Source organism: Elephas maximus, chromosome 5 (genome assembly GCF_024166365.1).
Source record: "Elephas maximus indicus isolate mEleMax1 chromosome 5, mEleMax1 primary haplotype, whole genome shotgun sequence".
Classification (NCBI taxonomy): Eukaryota; Metazoa; Chordata; class Mammalia; order Proboscidea; family Elephantidae; genus Elephas; species Elephas maximus.
The window spans coordinates 108,853,871-108,876,350 of NC_064823.1; the positions used below are offsets into that span (position 1 = coordinate 108,853,871).

Consider the following 22,480-nt stretch of genomic DNA (forward strand, 5'->3'; position numbering starts at 1 on the left):
AAATAATAAATGTTGGAGAATTGTGGAGAGACTGGAACACTTACGCACTGCTGGTGGGAATGTAAAGTGGTACCACCACTTTGGAAATCAATTTGGTACTTCCTTAAAAAGCTAGAAATAGAAGTACCGTACGATCCAGAAATGCCACTCCTTGGAATATATCCTAGAGAAATAAGAGCCGTCACACAAATAGATATCTGCACATCCATGTTCATTGCAGTACTGTTCATGATAGTAAAAAGATAGAAACAACCTAGGCGCCCATCAACAGACGAATGGATAAACAAATTATGGTACATACACACAATGGAATACTATGCAGCAATAGAACAGTGATGAATCCGTGAAACATCTCACAGCATGAATGAATCTGGAAGGCATTATACTGAGTGAAATTCGTCACAAAAGGACAAATATTGTATAAGACCACTATTATAAGAACTCAAGAAAAAGTTTAAACACAGAAGAAAACCTTCTTTTATGGTTACGAGGGCGGGGAAGGAGGGATAGGAGAATTCACTAACTAGATAGTAAATGAAAATCATCTTAGGTGAAGGGAAGGACAACATGCAATACAAGGAAAGTCAACACAACTGGACTAAACTAAAAGCTAAGAAGATTCTTGAATACAACCAAATATTTCAAGGGACAGAATAGCAGGGGCTGGGGTCTGGGGACCATGGTTTCAGGGAACATCTAAGTTAATTGGCATAACAAAGTTTATTAAGAAAGTGTTCTGCATCCCACTATGGTGAGTGGTGTATGGGGTCTTAAATGCTAGTGAGCAGCCATCTAAAATGCATCAATTGGTCCCAACTTACCTGGAGCAAAGGAGAATGAAGACCACCAAAGACACAAGGAAAATATTAGGTCAAGAGACAAAAGGAGCCACATAAACTAGAGACTCCACCAGCCTGAGACCAGAAGAACAAGATGGTGCCTGGCTACCACCAACGACTGCCGTCACAGGGAACACAACAGAGAGTCCCTGACGGAGGAGAAAAGTGTGGAGCAGAACTCAAATTCATGTAAAAAGACCAGACTTAATGGTCCAACTGAGATTCGAGGTACCCTGGAGGCCCTGGCCCCCAGACGCTCTGTTAACCCAGAACTAAAACCATTCCTGAAGCCCACTCTTCAGACAAAGTTTAGACTGAACTGTAAAACAAAAAATAATACTCATGAAGAATGTGCTTCTTAGTTCAAGCAGATACATCAGACAAAATAGGCAGCTCCTGTCCAGAGGCAGGATGAGAAGACAGAAAGGGACAGGAGCTTGTTAGATGGACACGGGAAACCTGGGGTAGAAAGGGGGAGTGTGCTGTCACGTTATAGAGATTGCAACTAGTGTCACATAACAATATGTGTTTAAATTTTTGTATGAGAAATTAACTTGAGCTGTAAACTTTTACCTAAACCACAATTTTAAAAAAAGACGAAACAAAAAATAAATAAAAATAAAAAGATAAGAAGAGGTAAATGTATAGAGACCAAAGTTTATTAGTGGTTACCCAAGACTGATTAAGGTAGGGTTGAACAGCCGATTATTGCAATTGCTGTCAGTAAGTTGTACACCTATAAAAAGTTGAATTGGCAAAAGTTGTGTGGTAGATATATTTACAACAATGATCAAAAAAAAGCAGCTGCTGAGGCTGCTTGTGTACAACCAAACACCTCCTGGGATTTGGTTGGTTGGTGTGGAGGTTTAGAGTAATGATTTTGTGGGACATCCCAGTTAATTGGCCTAATAACATGTTTAGTGCTTCTGTTCTACCTCCTAGTTCATTGTGTAGTGCCTGAGGTCTTAAAAGCTTGCAAGTGGCCATCCAAGGCACAACAATTGGTCTCTATTCACCTAGAGCAACAGAGGACGAAGAGTCAGGAATAGGAGGAGGATATAGAATGTGTTAAAAAGCAAAGATATCACTTTGAGAACTAATGTGCGCCTACCCAAGCCATGGTATTTTCAGTCGTCTCATATGCATGCAAAAGCTGGACAATGAATAAGGAAGACCGAAGAAGAATTAATGCCTTTGAATCATGGTTTTGGCAAAGAATATTGAATATACTGTGGACTACAGAAGAAGGAACAAATCTGTCTTGAAAGAAGTACAGCAAGAATACTCCCTTGAAGCAAGGATGGTGAGACTTCATCTCATGTGCTTGGGACATGTTATCAGGAGGAACCAGTTCCTGGAGAAGGACATTGTGTGTCAACTTGGCTAGGCCATGATTCTCAGTGGTTTGGCAGTTATGATATAGTTGGGCAGCAATTAAATAATGTAGTCATCTCCTTAATGAGATCTGATATAATGTGAACACCTCCATAATGAGATCTGTTGTGAGCAGCTAATCAATTGAAAGGGAGTTTCCTTGGGGGTGTGGCCTGCATCCAATATAGGTGTAATTTCTGGCAAGGCTCGCTGGCTTTTGCTGGCTGTGAATCCTGCAGATGGTTCCTGTTTATCTGACCTCTGATTTTTGGGACTTGAGCTAGCATCTTATCTGTGATCTTAAGATTCTTCACCCTCCACAACCTGTGAGCCAGAAGCCTGCTGCCTGACTTCCAATCTTGGATTCTTCAGCCCCTGTGGCTGTGTGAGTCAGGAGAAGCCTCCAGCCTGACCTACAGGCTTGAGATTTTCCAGCCTCTACAACCACTTGAACTATTTCCTTGATATAAATCTCTCTGTATATATATTTAGAATGTGGCATCAGGATTGGTGGACGACTCATTAACAACCTGTAATATGCAGATGACACAACTTTGCTTGCTGAAAGTGAAGAGGACTTGAGGGAGCATCAGCCATTTCTATTCCTTGGAGTAGTGCTGTGACCGAGCACAAAGCAGCCCATAGGGCTATCTGGGAGGTATTCAGTTTGGTCTCTGAGGCCACTAGAATCTCATGGGGTGGGTACAGAAGTCCTATAGCTTGAAAGTTTTATATCCTACAAAAGCCAATTTCTCAGGCATAGCTTTCTGGATTCCTTCAAGAGGCATGTGCAGTTATATAAGAGTCATTGCACTCAGCACGCCCACAGCTCAGCTTCCTATCAAATATTTATAGTCCTCCTAGTCTGAGGAGCCCTAGTGGTACAGTGGTTAAAGCGCTCAGCTGCTAATGTAAAGGTCTGTGGTTCGAACCCACCAACCACTCCGCAAAAGAAAGATGTGGCATTCAGCTTCCTTAAAGATTTACAGCCTTGGAAACCCCACGGAGGCAGTTCTACTTTGTCCTATAGGGTCGCTATGGGTCGGAATCAACTCGACAGCAACGAGTTTTGATCTGATGCAATTTACCAAGCAGGGGTCATTTTTATCATAAGCCATCTTGCCTGGCTATACATTTTACATTCTTCCCTTATCAGGTTTCCAGGGAAACAGCTAGAAAGTTAACCAAAGGTCAAATTCTCATGCAGAAGGGAAAAAGGATTGTTAATCCTTTGCCTACAAAATGCTCAACCTGCAACTTGCAATCGTTAGGAAAATAATTATATTAATGTTTCAATCCAAACTTAACAGTGTGTTGACAGAAATAATGCTATGTGTTCCCCAAACTCCATTTCCTTTCCCTGCTGAACACACAGACCACATTTTCCAGATTCCCTTGCAGGTAACTGTGGGGTTGTAACTGAGTTCTAGAGATGAACTATAGGTACAAATGATACATATCCCTGTCAGCCCTGGCCCATGAAATCGCACTAAACATCCTCCACATTGTCTCTCTTTCTTCTGCTGATGAGATGCAAAGGCATTACTGTAGGGTTCATCTGCCCTGGGGAGTGGAGGAACCAACCTGGGTCTCTGAATAACTGTGTAGAGCACAGACTCTCTATTGCAACCCACACTGAATGTGGTGGGAAGGAGAAATAAATGACCAACAAGCAAAGGAAAGAACTAATTTGTTTGAGATTTTAAATCTTCTTTCTCATAGGTTTGCTATGAGTAGGAATCAACTTGAGAGCAATGAGTTTCCCACTCCCTCCATAAAGATGAACAGGCAAAGAATGTTTGATTAGGAAACTAAAATCACTGGGGTTTTCTCTTTTAATGTCAAGGCAAACTAGATGACTAATTTCCCATTGCCCTTTCTAGCATGTGAGAAAAACTTTGAGCAAGGCACTAGAGAAGAGACATCTGTCTCCCTTATCACCAACTTCCAAATGGTCAGTTGCTGAGAAGCAGGTAGCAAGTGAGCTGAGTACTTCTGCCTGAATTCATGTTAGTCAGAGGGCTCTCATCTAAAAAGCCACTGCCAAAGCTGTTTTATTCCAATCAGATTTTAGTGCCATGACTTGGGGCACAGAACAATCCAAACTAAGTGGATGAAAGGAAAGAGCCAAAGGTTCCCATCATTAAAACTCTAATTGGAAAAAATTACGAAATGCATTTGCTAAGAAGTCATGAGACAAATACTGCTTTGTAGCTAAGAAAATCTTGCCCTAACACTGTAGTGCTTTTTAAATGTACAGTGGTATTTAGTGGCATTATGCTTAACCTGTTGCCATCAAGTCGATTCCGACTCATAACGACCGTATAGGACAACGTAGAACTGCCTCATAGGGTTTCCAAGGAGTGGCTAGTAGATTCAAACTGCTAACCTTTTGGTTAGCAGGCCAACTCTTAACCACTGTGCCACCAGGGCCCCAGGTGTTATGCTTACCTGCTTTAATAAAGAATTTCCAAAAACCCATTGCCGTATTTAGAAGAGTTTTTTTTTTTCCCTACAACATTTAAGTGGGAAAACCTAACTTCTCTTTACATTAATAATACTGTATTTTTAGCAAATGCTACACCCACATAAATAATGCACCCGTGAGTATAATGCACGGTGCGCAGCATAGCGTGCTTATAAAAATAGCGTGAGGGGGTGGTTGCGAGGCAAAAGACATGTAACAGGCACATTATTTGCATAAAAAATATGGTACTTACATTAGGGTGTTTTTGGTTACAAGTAAAAATAGAAAAAGATTGCAGACTGGCATAATCAGGAAAGGTGAGTTATTGGATCATATGACTTAAAAGTCCAGAGGACGTAAAGCTTCAAGTCATGAGGGCCAGTGCTGGGGTGATGCTGGAAGAAGTGAAAGGGCTTTGGAGTTGAGAGGCAATAGCATAATCACTAGCACATCTCTCGTTGTTGTTGTTGTTAGGTGCTGTCCAGTCCATTTTTGACTCATGGTAACCCCATGTGTTGGAGTAGAACTGCCTCTAGGGCTTTTTAGGCTGTAATCTTCACAAGAGCAGATCTCCAGGTCTTTCTCCCTTGGAGCCACCTGTGGGTTCGAACCACCAACCTTTCAGTTAACAGCTGAGCACTTAACCTTTGCACCACCAGGACTCCTTATATCTCTCTCTAAAAAAAAAAAAACAATGATAATTCAAAATTGTTGCTATGTAGAAAAATGATCAAAGAGAATGCAGCCAAAAAATATAAGAAATGAGTATTACAGAGCTATGTCAGGAAGTTAATTGATAAAACATTTGTTATTTTTTCTGGATTATGTGGTGTGTTTATTATCTGTTACTTTCTGTATTTTAAATTGTGTTTTTTTCTCTCATTCTAAATAAATGTTGTTGTTAGGTGCCATTGAGTCGGTTCCAACTCATAGCAAACCTATGAACAACAGAACAAAACACTGCCCAGTCCTGCACCATCCTCACAATCACTGTTATGTTTGAGCCCATTGTTGCAGCCATTGTGTCAATCCATATCACTAAGGGTCTTCCTCTTTTTCACTGACGCTCTACTTTACCAAGCATGATGTCCTTCTCCAGGAACTGGTCCCTCCTGATGACATGTCCAAAGTGCATTAAATCAAGTCTCGCCATCCTTGCTTCTAAGAAGCATTCTGGCTGTGCTTCCCCCAAGACAAATTTGTTGGTTCTTCTGGCAGGCCATGGTATACTCAATATTCTTCACCAACACCATAATTCAGAAGCATCAATTCTTCCTCAGTCTTCCTTATTCATTGTCCAGCTTTTGCATGCGTGTGAGGAGATTAAAAATACCACCCGTTGGTCAGGCACACCTGAATTCTCAAAGTCACACCTTTGCTTTTTAACACTTTAAAGAGGTCTTTTGCAGCCAATTTGCCCAGTGCAGTACATCATTTGATTTCTTCACTGCTGCTTCCATGGGTATTGATTGTAGATCCAACACACGTATAACACGTGGCATAGCGCACTTCCAAAAATAGCGTGGGAGGAAGTTGCATGGCAAAAAACGGGTAATACTACCAACACTACTCTCTACTCATATCTCATTGCCCAGAATTTAATTACAGGGCCACACACAGGGAGGCCCAGAAATCTTTTAGCAAGTTGATAATGTGCCCAGCCAAAATTCTGTTGTCCTTGAGTGATGCAAACAGTTATGCTCTGAACTACAAGCTGAAAGGCTGGCAGTTCAAACCCACTCTGAGATGCCTCATAAGACAGGTCTGGAGACCTGCTTCCAAAAGACCACAGCCTTGAAAACCCTATGAAGCCCAGCTCTACTCTGCACACTTGGGGTCACCATGAGTCAAAACTGACTTGACAGCAAATAACAAAATTCTTTTACGAAGGAAGAAGTCAACGAATATTTGATGAGACTACTGATAATAAAATAGCAGAATATTGGCCAAAGGATTTCTCCTTTGGAAGAACTTTTAAAGAGATTAAAGTTTAAATTTAGAAGATCAAATGTCCAGAAAGGCCAAGACGATGGTAGTGTTCTCAAAACAATTTATCAGGAAAGAGAGTATATAGAATTCAAAGGGCATTCCACGGCTGTTTCTTTCTTTTTTTTTAATTTAAAATAATGTTTATTGCATTATCTTATGATTTAGAAGTATATACATATTAATTTTGGAAAATATAGAAAAAGAAGAAAATAAATGCTCCCTAAAAATGATATTGAACAATATCACACGCAAGTAAAATTTTAATGAAGATCGCTCAAAAACAGTTGCAGTATACATTGACAGGGAACTGCCAGAAATTGAAGCCAGATCCAGAAGAGGGCGCAGAACAAGGAATATCATTGCTGATGCCAGATGGATCTTCGCTGAAAGCAAAGAATACCAGAAGGATGTTTACCTGTGTTTTATTGACTATGCAAAGGCATTCAATTGTGTGGATCATAACAAATTATTGATAACATTACGAAGAATGGGAGTTCCAGAATACTTACTGGTGCTCATGAGGAACCTATACATAGACCAAGAGGCAGCCATTCCAACAGAACAAGGGGATACTGCGTGGTTTAAAGTCAAGAAATGTGTGCCTCAGGGTTGTATCCTTTCAGCATACTTAGTCTGTATGCTGAGCAAATAATCCAAGAAGCTGGACTATATGAAGAAGAATGCAGCATCAGAATTGGAGGAAGACTCATTAACAACCTGTGCTATGCAGATGACACAGCCTTGCTTGCTGAAAGTGAAGAGGATTTGAAGCACTTACTGATAAAGATCAAAGACCCCAGCCTTCACTATGGATTACACCTCAACATAAAGAAAACAAAAATCCTCACAACTGGCCAATAAGCAGCATCGTAATAAACAGAGAAAATATTGAAGTTGTCAAGGATTTCATTTTACTTGGATCCATAATCAATGCCCATGGAAGCAGCAGTCAAGAAATCAAATGACATATTGCATTGGGCAAATCTGCTGCAAAAGACCTCTTTAAAGTATAAAAAAGCAAAGATGTCATCTCGAGGACTCAGGTGCACCTGACCCAAGCCATGTTGTTTTCAATTGCGTCATATACATGGGAAAGTTGGTCAATGAATAAGGAAGACCAAAGAAAATTTGACGCCTTTGAATTATGGTGTTGGTGGAGACTATTGAATAAACCATGGGCTGCCAGAAGAACAAATAAACCTGTCTTAGAAGAAGTACAACCAGAATGCTCCTTAGAAGTGAAGATGGCGAGACTTTGTCTCAAGTGCTTTGGACATGTTTTCAGGAGGGACAATTCCCTGGAGAAGGGCATCATGCTTGGTAAAGTAGAGAGTCACAAAAAAAGAGGAAGACCTTCAACAAGATGGATTGACACAGTTTAACTATAACAGTGGGCTCAAGCATAATAACTATTGTGACGATGGTGCAGGACTTGGCAGTGTTTTTTTCTGTTGTACATAGGGTTGACTCGATGGCACCTAACAATAACAACAACCCCCCCTAAAATAGAAATACCGTAATTAACATTTTGGTATACTTTACTCCAATCTCTTTTTAATGCATATAAAATTTATTAATATTTAAAGAGTAAAAAGTGGTCATTCTTGCTGTTTGTAGCAGTGTTTTAAGCTGAGCTTAAGAAAAAAAGTGAGACTTCATCTTGATTATTTTGGACATGTCGTTAGGAAAGAACAATCACTAGAAAAAGACATCATGTTTGGTAAAACAGAGGGTCAGCAGAAATGAAGGAAGCTCCCCATGAGATGGATTGACACAGTAGCCACAACAATGGACTCAGACATACCAGTGGTCATAAAGATGGTGCAGGAGCAGGCAATGTTTCCTTTGGTTATACATAAGGTCCCTAAGAGTGAGATTGGAATTAATGGCAACTAGCAACCACAAGAAAAAGCACACAGTGAAAAGTCGTCCTCCCACTTCTCCCTTGACTCATCCCCACCCCACCCCACTCCATAGTCACTGCCGATGGTGGTGATAGTTTCTGTGTATCACAACAGAGTTTATTTTTTGCATATGTCAGCAAGTATAAGCATTCATATTCTCCCTGGCACTTTTTACACATCATAAACACTGTCCCTCACCACGCTTTTTTCACTTACATACTGCTCTGTACCTTGCGGTTTGCCATATCAGCACAGAGCTTCTCTTGCGGCTTCCATGGCCTTCCTTTGTGTGAATGTACCATCCCTTTTAGCTAACAGTTCTCTGTTGTTAGGGTCCCCGTGTGGCACAGTTTGTGCTCAACTATTAACCTATAGGAGCCCTGGTGGCTCAGTGATTAAGAGCTTGGCTGCTAACCAAAAGATTGGCAGTTTGAATCCACCAGCCACTCGTTAGAAACCCTATGGGGCAGTTCTACTCTGTCCTATAGGGTCTCTATGAATCAGAATCAACTCAACAGCAACAAGTTTCCTGACCTACAAGTTGGCAGTTCAAACCCAACCAGCAAAGCCATGGAAGAAAAACCTGCTGATCTACTTCCATAAAGACTGCAGCAAAGAAAGCCCTATGGAGCAGTTTACCCTGTAACACATGGGGTCACCATGGGTTGGAATCGACTCCATAGCAACAGGCTTGGGTTTTTTTTTTTTGGTTATTGATGGTTACATGGGTTGTTTTCAATCCTTTGCTATTACAAACAATAAACAACATTTTATGTATCTCATTTGCATGTATGAGCATATCTACAGAACAGATTCCCAGAAGTAGAACTGCTAGGTCAAATGCATTTGTAATTTTAACAGATATTTCCAAATTGCTGTCTACGTTGATTGTAACAATTAACACCCCTACTAGCAGTGCATAAGAGCGCCTGTTTCCCCCACCTCATCAAAAGAATGTTTTCTAACGTTTGGATTTCTGCCAGTCTGATAAGTCAAAAAGTCTATCTTGGTATAGCTTTAATATAAATTTCTTTTATTATAAGCAAGGTTAATCCTTAGCTTTAAATAAAAAAATTCCTGTCTTATCGGTGTTCCCGTTCAGTGCTTTACCTTTCTTAAGCATTTAGCCGTGAGATCTCTGGGCATGCAGTGGTCTGTTTGACTAAGGAGCACAGAAGGGGTAGAAACTTCAGCTGAACAGTTGCTAGTTCTCCCTGCATCTTATCCCTGAGAGATGTACCAGCTACATTCCAGCTGAACTATTATTTATGATTTCAGTGGCTTATACCCTGTGTTTTCTAATATATATTAAGTAAGAAAATTGGGATTGGAATAAAGAGTAAGAAATGACTGTAAAAAAGCCAATGAAGTCAGAGATGAGGCCAGTACACAAAGAGAGAAGCAGAGTTCAAGACAGGCTACATCTCAGCACTGCTCTGTCAAAACCTGGCTTTTCTGGGGCTATAATAAATGATATGGAGCCCTGGTAGCTCAGTGGTTAAGCACTCGACTGCTAACCAAAAAGTCAGTGGTTCGAACTCACCAGCGTTTCTGTGGCAGAAAGATGTGACATTCCACTTTGTAAGGATTACAGCTTTGGGAAACCTGTAGAGTAGTTCTATTCTGTCCTATAGAGTCACTATAAGTCGGAATAGACTCAACAGCAATGGGTTTGATTTGGGGGTTTTATAATAAATCACAAGGGAGTGCATTGAGGGAAGCCATTCCTTCTTTCTTTGCCCTTCAGGCTCCAAATTCCAGCGCCATACGGGACTAGAGCAGCAGAGGCAGCAACTAGGATTAGGAGAAAGGTAGTCCAGCAGATGTGAAAGGAAGTCAGAGGAAGAGCTTGGTAGTAAGAAGAAGCAAAGTGGGGGAAACACACTCAGAAAGTTCAGTGGTCAAAAAAGCAGCCACCTCCAAATCTAACCTCAATGTGTGAGTTATTTAGGTCACAGAGAAGGAAAGCATTTAGCACCATTTATCAAATGTAGGAGTTACTGAAAACTAACATCCCAGTTCTACTGAAATTCTTACAGCGCCACGTGGTTTGCTTTCTCTAAGCCCTGATCTCAGTCAGACTCCTTTTTGGCATCTTGGCTTCCTTTTCTGGCCAAGTCACATTCTAGCAGTTGATCCCTATAAGGAAATAGGGATTTCTTTAGGCTTGGGTGGAGGCCTGGCCGCACAGTGGTTAAGAGCTATGGCTGCCATCCAAAAGGTTGGCAGTTCAAATCCATCAGCCACTCCTTGGAAACCCTATGGGGCAGTTCTACTCTGTCCTGTAGAGTTGCTATGAGTCAGAATCTACTCAATGACAACGGTTTTTTTTTTTTTTTTTTAGGTTTGGGTGGCGCAAGTGGCTTGCAATCAGCTGCTAAACTAAAGGCTGGCTGATCTAACCCACCCAGCAGCATCATGGAAGAAAGGCCTGGTGAACTGCTTCATAAAGATTATAGCCAAGAAAACCCTGTGGAACAAATCTCTGTAACACATGGCGTTGCCATGAGTGAGAATTAACTCAAAGGCAGCGGGCTTGGTTTTACTTTTAGCCTTGGATAGTGATAGCCACATTATAAGTAAACATTTGAATTCCTAGTAGAGGGAATAATTCTAAAGATGTTTAGGAAATATTGTAGACCATCCTCATGTCTGTATTAAATGACAATACTTTGTTTTCCAGTATACTTTGTGCATAAAATTGTCACTTTAAATCTAGATTGAAAAATTAGCCATACTATGATTATAGCTCTGGTGAAAGACATTTGCTTGCATGAGGGAATATGAGAAGCAAAATAGTGCTAGAGCTTTGGGATGAAAACTTAAAAAAAAAACAATGTTGTTGTATTGCCTGTTACCAAAAACCAAACCCACTGCTGTCAAGTCGATTCTGACTCATAGTGACCCTATAGGACAGAGTAGAGCTGCCCCATAGGGTTTCTGAGGCTGTGATCTTTACAGAAGCAGACTGCCACATCTTGCTTCTGTGGAGCAGCTGGTGGGTTCAAACCTCTGACCTTTTGGTTGGCAGACAAATGCTTAACCTCTGTGCCATCAAACCAAAATAACCAAACCCATTGCCATCAAATCGATTCTGACTCATAGCAACCCTGTAGGACAGAGTAGAACTGCCCCACAGGGTTTCCAAGGAGTGGCTGGTGGATTTGAACTGCCTTTTGCTTAGCAGCAAATGCTTAACCACTGCACCACTACGCCACCAGAGCTCCTTCTGTTGTCTGTTAGCCACACACACACAGAAATTCACAGCCATTGCTCAGTATCAAAATAAGATTGTTTTGCTTCTTTTGATGCAGATAAAGCTGTTCTCTCTGTAGACAAACCAAACAAATCCTTTTTACTTATAGCACAATATTTTGTCTTTCCAGGCCTCCTACAAGCCATTGCTGAAGCAAGTAGTGGAGGAAATATTTAATCCCGAGAGGCCAGATCCCATTGATATTGAACACATGTCTTCAGGCCTCACTGATCTCCTTAAAACTGGATTTAGCATGTTCATGAAGGTAAAGTAACCATGCGGAGGTAATCCTGAGCCAATGTTCTCCTTGCTAGGCATGAAAATCCTGGCACTCCGTTAACCCGGCAAGTGCTATGCAAATAATGTTCCGTGTTTTGGTGCTTCTAAAACCAGGCCTGATCTTTGTTTAACTCTTGCTTAATAAGCAGCCCCTGCCTTTGCAGTCTCATAAGCTTCTTGTCCATTTGTTCATTCAGTCCCTCACCAGTCTCATACAGCTTCTTCTAACCTTAAGCACTATGATCATTTCTGATTAATACGTACAGCATAGGGTTGAGGACCCAGCCCTTCAGCATAGCACTACTGAAAACTTTTCTCCTCATGGCCCACATTTTCACTTAACATGAACCCATATACGAGTCACAGGTCTTAGTGATACCCTTTGCTCTTAATTCTAAAACTTATTGTGTAGGATAATGAGTAACTCTGCTCAGTTATATGACTAATATTTCTCCAAGACCCATTTCAAAATGAGTTTTGTTTTGGCTCAGCTGAGTCCTAGGTGACAAGAGCTAGAATTCTCTGGCTAATATAGGAAGTGGGTCCAAATTACTGAACAGCCCTTGAAGCAGAGATAAAAGGAGGAAAAAGTACACAAATGTGATCTATTTTTAACCCACCGTACAGTTTCTAAATTTAAAAGGATCTAAACAAGATTACAGGCTGACCTCCCAGTCTCTGTCAAGATTTCAGTTGTAATAACTCTTAGAAATAACAAAATATTTTACCAGCTTCAAAGCGTCTTTGAAAACATGGATTAATCTACATAGAAGATCTGGCCTTTCAGAGCTCAATAAGTGCATATTCCAGGAAAACTGGTCCACTCCAAAAGCCAGCGCACAGAAGCCAGACAATCAGACTCTCAACCAAGCAGTAAAGCAGCTGGAGCTCACACACAGGTCTCCTTCCTGCTGGTCCCAATTATTGTCAACTTCTGGTATAGCATGTGGCTGGTGCATTTCCCTTCTGTTTTCTTTGTTGTCGTTGTTAATAAACCAACACGGTCAGCTTCTCAAAAGCGGTTAGGGGCTGCTGTGTCAAGTATAAGTAAGCCCAGGGTTGTCTGGTGGCTCCACTTCTTAAGTAGCTCTTCACGGGTTCACCTAGGAATCAGACTAGTCACGGTTTGGGACCTTATCCACATGAGCACCCTCATCCTTCATGCACTAGCTTGGACTTACACCTGAGGAGAGATGTAAGTGACGACTATGAACTTTCAGCTCTAGTCCATAAGGTCTGAGGAAGGCCCAGTTGCCCACCTGTCCTTTACTGCTGCTTTGGCCAAGGCAGCAAGTAGAGGCTCCCACCCGTCTGCACTTGGCTCACTGTGCTGACCAACCACTAGAAAAGGACTTCATGTTTGGCAAAGTGGTGGTTTAGCGAAAGTAAGTGAGGCCCTCAATGAGATGGTTTGACACAGTGACCGCAACAATGGACTCAAACATACCAACAATCATAAAGATGGTACAGGACCCTGCGACATTTGGTTCTGTTATACATAAGGTTGCTATAAGCCGACTCAATGGCGACTAACAACCACAACAAAGCAGTGTAGGCAGAGGAGGCCCTGACACAGCTTTGTCCAAAGAAGTTCCACAGAAACAACTGTTTCTTAGAAAAAAGGGTTCTGCGATCAAGTATGTTGGGAAACACTGAGTCAATCAGCATTCAGTTGCTTTTTTTGCTGCTGGACTTCACAGCATCTTTAATATGCTAATGACCTTCACAACTCTCCCAGAGGCCAATATACTAGAATGTGGCATTGTGGGAGGACTGCCATTTGCATTTTCTTCACAGTTTCCAAATGTGAGACATCACATTTAATTAAAATTATCCTTTGAAACTCTGCAGGAGGATTTTTACATTTCTTCCTGCCATCAGAAGCAACATTCTCCTAAAATGGGCTTTACCTCAGAACATATTTGGAACCATCTCGGGCAGCACTGGGCTGCTGGACTTCTCTTCACTCAAAGCCCCAGAGTAACGCTCATGAAGAAATTAATGCTCTGCAGCTTGAGACTAATCTCAAAGGGAGGTTTTCAAGTACAGGCATGCATCGCTTAACATCTAGGATACATTCTGTGGAATAGGACGTCACACAAACAGTTTATCTAAGGTTCCAACATATTCTTCTGCTACCTTCACAGTAGCACTCACAGACTCACCATTCGCTTTCACATTATGCAGTGAAAAAATGATTGAAGCACTTGAACCACCCAGAGCCAGCACTAAATCGGATATCGTAGGCTGGCCCTGCTTTTTCTTTAAGCATCTCGAACAAGCTTCGTGCCCCTCAACATGTTGAGAGGAATTCACTTTTGCGTTTTGTCCTCAATCCACGTCCTTCGCGGTTTCTCCATATCTGATACACGTAGGTCCCTCTCACATTTTCATCAGCCTTGTAGCTTTCAATGGAGCTAAACCTTTAACAGCTTGGAGAATTTTTTTCTTTGTTTTTGAGGTTACGTCCATCCACTGCATCCCAGTCTCCAGTCGGGGTTTCTGAACTGTATTACAACCTTACGTGACTACGGACATCTATGTTAGTCAGTCGGTTGTTGCCTGACGAGACATTATGTGGCACGTGACTGTAATGGTTTTAAGAAGAAGGAATTTGTGTTCCCCCAACAGCTGTCAGGATTCATTCCTCAGCCCTCAGCTGCTGGGGCCTCTACTCTCAGTTGTCAGGAGGTATCTCATCTGTCTGCAGAGGGCTGGGGGAGTCACAGTGGGTTGGCCCCACCCTACCACCCAAGGGACAGTCTTTTTGTTTGATTTCTAAATGGACTTTGTTGGGTGGCTCTTCCTACCATTCCACAGAGTTCAGCAAGGAAAGTTACCTCTGGCCATGGGTTCAGGGTCTAAACAAAATTGGGATAAACTTAAAGAGGAATAACCAGTGGGGCTTAATTGTGTAATGAATTGTGTCCCCTAAAATATGTATTGAAATCCTAACCCCTATACCTGTAAAGGTGATCCTGTTTAGACATAGGGTTTTTGTTGTTGTTGTTGTTAAGTTAATGAGGTCATACCAGTGTAGGGTGAGTTCTAATGCTAATCACTTCTAAGTTATAAAAAGAGAAGAATAGACACAGACAACACACAAGAGGAAGATGAGTGCCAAGGAACACAAAGGATCACAGGCAGACGCCAGAAAGTGGGAGAGAAGCTCACAGAAGGAATCCAGACAGCCTAGCCCCTGATTTGGACCTTTAGCCCCCAGAACTGTGAGAGAATAAATTTCTGTTCTTTAAAGCCACCCACTTGTGGTATTTCTGTTACAGCAGCACGAGGAATCTAAGACAAGCTTTGAGGGAAGTAACTGTGAAGCCATCAGGAGACGGTATCTTATACTCTGCTTTAAGGTGCATGGAGAGAGGAGAATACCAGATGCAAATGGAGTCTAAATGGTCATGGCCATTTACTGTGTCTCTCTTGTTCTGTTTTCCATTGTTCTCATCACCTCAAAGCTAGACAGCTCGACCATGGGGCAAGCCAAGCCGTTTCCATCCATTTATGTATTTAATCCTCACAACAACCCAAGGAGGGAGAGCCTATCATTATCCCTGCTTCACTGATGAGGAAACTGAGGCCCAGAAAGTTAAGCAGTAGGTGTGAACTTCCAGAAGGCTGGGATTGGTTCTTACTCTCCTCTGTATTCTCAAGTGTTTTTGAAAGAGCACACAGTAAATGGTGACACCAGGATTTGTCCCCACGTCAGCCTCATTCCAAAGCCCATGTTCTTAACCACCACATTTTTTGACTCCAGGTTGCTGTCAGAGATTTTCTTGGAAGTTAAATAGTCATATAAAATGAATTCTGGCTTTCTTCATGATTACTCATTAGCACTAACCACAGTGTCCCTTTCCGGTATCTATCCAGCTCATCGATAAAATCCATGCCTGGTACCTCTGGGATCTGCTTCCCAGCCTTCTCTCTCAAAACTCACTGGTGCTGGGCCAGAAACAAACAAAAAGATGAGCCTGATGAGTCAAGGCATCCCTGTGGGATCCTCTCCATGCTTAGAGTGCTGCGTACAGAGCACTTCCTTTAGCCAAATGGGAACATTCGAGAGGTGAGCTTCTGGTCTGTCCTGCTCTTTCTCAGGGCTCACAGATGGCCTCCCAGGTGATATTGGCTCCAGGTCACCCAAAGACATTTTATGTAGGCTATGCAGGGGGTGAGAATAGATGGAGAAGCAGTGAGAAATGAGCTGGGAGACAGAGTCAGAAAATAACCCCATGAGGCCAGTGGTGGTTCAGTGGTAAAAGTCTTGCCTTCCTTGTGGGCGACCTGGGTTCAATCCTGGGCAATGCGCCTCATGCACAGCCACCGCCCATCTGTCAGTGCAGGCTTGCATGTGGCTATGATGCTAAACAGATTTTAGCAGAGCTTCTAGACTAAGACACTAGAAGAAAGGCCTGGCAATCTACTTCCAAAAATCTGCCAATGGATCACAATAAAGATGGTGCAGGACCAGTCATTGATTCATTCTATTGTCCTTGGGGTCACCGGATGTCAGGGCTAGCTCAATAGCAGCTAACAACAGATATCCCCACAGAATGTACTGTGTGTGCCCTCACAAGGGGATAATAGAACATAGGATTTTCCAGGTCTCCTGTGTCTTCTTTAGGGTTCCATGCCCCTTTGTGCAAACTTCTGTGGCAGTACTTGTGCATTGTTTTGTAATTACGCATATTAGGTATCTTCCTCCAGACTAGAAGTCCTTGGGTAATACAGTTGGTTAAGTGCTCAACTACTAACCAAAAGATTGGCAGTTAAAACCTACTCAGAGGTGCCTCAGAAGAAAGGCCTGGCAATCTTCTTTTCTAATGATCACAGCCTTGAAAACCCTATTGAGCAGTTCTACTCCATACACATGAGTCACCATGAGTCCGAATTGACTTGATGGAAACTAGTTTGGTTTGTGTGTGCTTTTCCAACTGCACAACCCGTTAGTGGGCCAAGATATCAGTGGACTGTAATCAACATTTTTAAAATGAAAAAAAAAAATAGAATAGATCAGAGTTTATTGCATCTAGAATGGTGGAACAAAAGAATCAAAACACACATACATACATGTACAATGTATTTCTTACTCTTAAGTCACAACAAAAAGAACGTGGAAACTATGGCTGTGAGAACCAGAGGGCTGGGCCTAGGTCTCGTTCTTTTCTGCATCCGTATCACCTGACCTTTGTGTAGGCTTTACCTACAGTACCAAACCATAAACCAAACCCATTGCCATCAAGTCAGCCCCTGCCTCATGGTGACCACATATATTGCAGAGTAGAAACGCTCCATAGAGTTTTCTTGGCTGGCATGTTAATGGAAGCAGATCACTAGGTCTTTTTTTCACAGTACCAGTAGGTGGGTTCATCCTGCCAACCTTTAGGTTAGTAGTCCAGTGCAAATTATTTGTACCACCAGGGACCTATTTACATACAGTAGGACTCACTAAAAGGAGCCCTGGTGGTGCAATGGTTAAGGGTTCAGCTGCTAACTGAAAGGTTGGTGGTTCGAACCCACCCAGCGGCTCCATGGGAGAAAAAAACCTGGTGATCTGCTCCTGTGAAGATTACAGCCTAGGAAACCCTATAGAGCAGTTCTACTCTGTCATGTAGGGTCATTATGAGCCGGAATCAACTCCACGGCACATAACAACAACAGGACTCACCACAGATTTGGAGGTGGTCATGGGTGAACTGTTACAGCTTTTACTCACAAAGCAGAGCATCTTCAAGTCTTTGGCTTCTCTTCCTGACTCTGCTGCCCTTAAGCCAAAGCGCCATTTCAGCAATTTCACACGAGATGAAAAGCAGCAGCCAGATCAGTCAACTTCAGTGACCCTCAAAGGAGTCCCTGACCCTCCTTTACAGCAGCTACTGAGCAAGGCAAGCTGGTCATGATTTCGTCATTACGTGACACCGAAGAGCAGGGTCCACTTGCCGGGCATTGATGGAGCGGAGATGGGTACCAGGGTGGAGATGGGAACTTGCCTTGGCCAAGGGGTGAATTATCCAAAAGGCAAGGCAAGTACCATGCTTACCATTCCTGCTAGGGATGTGAAATTGATCACTACAGACTGGTAAGCAAGCCCGTGCTTACCTTGCCTTCAGGGTCATCCACCCCTGTCAAGGACTGGAAATGTGAAAAAAGGCTTTGATTCTGTAGGAAGGTGCTGTGGTTTTGGAAGAGAGACGGATGCCACCCCTACCTAGAAGTAGAGTCTTTGATGTGGCGAAAACGTAAATTGTTCACTACGGATTAATAAGGAAGCACAAGTAAACCTGTGCTTACTTGCTTATTGAATAATCTGCTCATGGACCTTGGGCACATCACTTAATCTCTCTGGGCCTTAGTTCCTTGTCTGTAGAATGGGAATAATAACAGTACCTACTTCATCCGGCTCCAATGGGAATTGGATGAGTTCATGCATGTGAAGAAGCACTCAGAGTTAATGCATGTGAAGTGCCTGGCCTACAGTAAGTGCTGTGTTGCATTCGCTGTTCTATTTTTAGAAGCTTGTGTCCCCTGCCAGACTGTGACTCTTGAGAAAAGGGCTACTTTGAGTATCTTTAAACCCCTGCACATAGCAGTGCTCAGCTTTTGGTGCACACAGCTTAATTGTCAGGTGAACAAATGAATAAATAGAAGAGAATAGACTCACTTGCCTCCCAACCAAAGAAGATGCACGCAAGCATTTATTTCCTCTTTAACTCTTGATTTGCTGTTGCCAGAGACCTGGGTGCAGACTTCTTCTGTTGAGCTTGTGTGTGGGAAGCCATGTTTATAGGCTGTGATGTATTTTACAGACCCCCATTTTCTTCCACTGTGAGCTCAACCTGTTGACCTCCTCAGTTTGGAAGGGGGGGTATGGATTATGGCTCCTGAGGCAAGCTGTAGGGAGCCAGTGAAATTCAATGCATGTACCAAAGGAAGAGAAGAGAAGCCAGCAGGACCAGATCCTGGCCACCCAGAACATGGAGGCAGAGCCCAAAACAGCTCCAACCCCTGGCTCTGCCAGGGAGCATTTCAGAAGCACAGCCCCCGAGGGCTGGGAGGGAGCGAGTGTTCAGCTTTGTGAATGTTTGCTGAGGCGCCTCAAGCAGCCCTGGTGCTTTAGAGTAGTGGAATGCAGAGGCAATCTCAGCTCTGTAAACGTATGCAGGCAGTGAGAAAAAGTTAAAAAAGCTCGCGCTTCTCAGATTGTCCCAATCAAACAAATGCTCTCTGTTTGCACAGGGAAGTCGAAGCTGCTGGGTTTTACCCTTCCTGGAGTCAGACCCTCATTTGCATCATACTAAAACGTGTGAAAATTACTTTCTTTACATTGCTTTGCCATGCTTCCATATGTAAATCCGTGTTCTGAAATTACGCCCTAGGAAGTAAATGGTCTCTGACAAGTTCACACGGAATTCAGAATCTCCAGAGGACTGTTTAGTCTCCCGGTGTTGCTGTTTTCTATTGCTGTGTAACAAAAACCAAAACACCAAACCCGTTGCCTTCGAGTTGATTCCAACTCAAGGCAACCCCATGTGTTACAGAGTAGAAATGCTCCATACGGTTTTCTTGGCTGTATTCTTTATGGAAGCAGATCTCCAGGTCTTTCTTCCATGGCCCTGCTGGGTGGGTTCAAACCACCAACCTTTAGGTTACTCCAAAAAAAACCCCACTGCCATCAAGTTGATTCTGACTCATAGTGACCCTATAGGACGGAGTACTACTACGTCATAGGGTTTCTAAGGCTGTAAATCTTTACTGAAGCAGACTGCCACATCTTTCTCCCACAGAGCAGATGATAGGCTCGAACTGCAAATCTTTCAGTTAGGAGCCGAGCGCTTTAACCACTATGCAACCATGCCTCCTTAGTAGATGAGTGCAAACCATCTGTACCACCCAGAGACCTTGCTAGGTAACAAGCCTACCCAAAACATTGGTTTTAAATACTGTTGATCTGTAGTCTGGGCAAAGCTTAGCAGGAAAAGGTTCACTTCCAAGATGGCTGGCTCATATGGTGAGCAAGTTGATGCTGACCCCCAGTGGTAACTCAGCCAGGGCTGTAGGCTGGGGGCTCAGTTCCTCTCTGCCTAAGTCTCTCCATGTGGTCTGAGTGCCCTCATGGTATGGTGGCTGTGTTCCAAGGACAAGCATCCTAAAAGAGAGAGCCAGGAAGAAGCCATATAGAAGCTCAGCCTCAGAAGTCCCATAGCATCACTTCCATTATATGTTGTTTGTTTAAGCAGTCACAAATGCCCACCCAGGTTCAAGGGGTGGAGACATATACTTTTCGCCAGGAAATATTGCTGTGGACATTTTTGGAAAATACCATCTGCACACCTAAATATATGTTTGGTTGTCTAGCCTGGCAAGGACGGAGGCTGAACCTAGGAGTTTTCCCTCCTATCAACACAACAGAAAATCTACTCCTGCTCCTGACTTCCATGGTGGTACAAATGGTTACTCACTTGACTATTGGCTGAAAGAGTGGTGGTTGGAGCCCACCCAGATGCTCCTCAGAGGACAGGCCTGGCAATCTGCTTCTAGTCATCACCATGAATCCAACTCGTCTGCAGCTAGCAGTAACAACCTGACTTGGTTTCAAAACAAGTGAGCCCAGAAAGGGTTTGATAATGAAAAGCCTGCCTAATGTTTACCTATAATCTTTTTTTTTTTAATTGTGCTTTAGGTGAAAGTTTATAGAGCCAATTAGTTTCTCATTAAAAAATTAATACACAAACTGATTTGTGACCTTGGTTCCCAACCCCACGATGAGTCAACACTCTTTCTTTTCTCCACCCCATTTCCATTTGTCCAGTTTTCCTGTCCCTTCCTGTCTTCTTGTCTTTGCTTTGGGACTGGTGCACCCACGTAGTCTCATATATATGATTGAACTACAAAGCACATTCCTCACTCACATGTGTTATTGTTTGTTTTATACACCTGCCTAATCTTTGGCTGAGGGGTGAACTTTAGGAGTGACTTCAGTTCTGAGTTAAAAGGGTGTCCAGAGCCCATACTCTTGACGTTTCTCCAGACTCTGTCAGACCAGTAAGTCTGGTCTGTTTTTGTGAGTTTGAATTTTGTTCCACATTTTTCACCCACTCTGTCCGGGAATATAATCTTAAAAAAAAAACTTCCTGGGTGATATAAAACAGCTGGAGGACTTTACCCTCCCAGGCTTCTTCCATTTGATCCCTGTAAGGCAAACCAGACAAACGGGGGAAAGAGCAAGCATGCCCGCTAGATTGTTCTTCCTGTGATTCTAAGAAAGTGTTTCGAGTCATCTTGATGTACTTCTCAACCAGAGAGGAAAGAATTGTGGTTAGCCACATGGAGCTGTCGGCTTCAAAGGGCAGTGCCCTGGGGGTGGTCCCTCAAACCGGTGAGAAACAACTTTGGCAGAATCTGACATCTTAAAACAACCAAGTCTTCCCTCCAAAATGCTTGTGCATGGAACACCTTGAGCTCCTTAGAGGAAAAGCTTGATAGTGATCTAATAAATAAAACATAACTTACCCCCTCCCACTTCAATGTTAATTTATTTTAAACTAGCGTGTCTAATAGCGCTTTTAAAGTGCGTTTCTGGAATTTTGTGGTTTGGATTTCAGTCCCCTGAAAATAGTGTACTTTATATCTACTCCATGTGTTTGGACCCTAACTTGTTTTGACTAAAGGACATGGTTTGTCAAGATGTTTTCTCTGCTGGAATTGCCATGAGGAGGCTGGGTTTTATCTGTTGAAACAGCATGAACCCCTTTTACCTCCTTTTGCGTGTGCTTTTTCAGAACGTTTGTTCGTTTGTTTGTTTGTTTCAAGTGTGTGCCATCTCTTATGCCATGCTTAATTGGCAAAAATAAAAGATTTGTGGAAAAGACTCAAAGAAGACCCAGTGCTTGCCTCTGGGCCCTTTGAGTTGTTATGAGAGTTTCATTGCTGGAGGCAACATAAAAAGCCCCACAAGCAGAGGTGGAACAACTGTTCAAACAGATCTTGAAAAGCCGGTGATGATAGGGCATAGTAGTTGAAACTCTTTCAGTTGCAATTAGGATGCTAACAAATTGAGTCACCTTAACCAAAGAAAGAAGAAATCGTGATGAGGACCCAGAGGTATCTCAGGGACTCCAAGGGCAGCAATGCAGTGGGTCTCAGGAAGGATGGGAGTGCGAACTGGAAAGCCACCAGGAAAGCAGTTCTATGAGACTTGCTCTACCCTGTGGAGGAGTCCTGGCTGATGCAAATAGTTAAGGATTTGACTAGTAAAGGGAAGGTTGGTGGTTCAAATCTACCCAGAGATGCTTCAAAAGAAAGTCTTGGCGATCAGCTTCTGAAAGATCACAGCCATTGAAAACCCTGTGGAGCACCATCTGTT

General features: G+C 42.7%; 1 protein-coding gene across 1 annotated transcript in view; it reads left to right on the forward strand.

The window, feature by feature from the left end:
• The window catches only part of SCFD2 (sec1 family domain containing 2), a 554,994-nt gene that overhangs the window by 507,181 nt on the left and 25,333 nt on the right, over positions 1-22,480 (forward strand). The window contains exon 7 of the mRNA XM_049886901.1: positions 11,960-12,094. Within this exon, the coding sequence (XP_049742858.1) occupies positions 11,960-12,094 (135 nt within the window). The remainder of the gene's footprint in view (positions 1-11,959; positions 12,095-22,480) is intronic.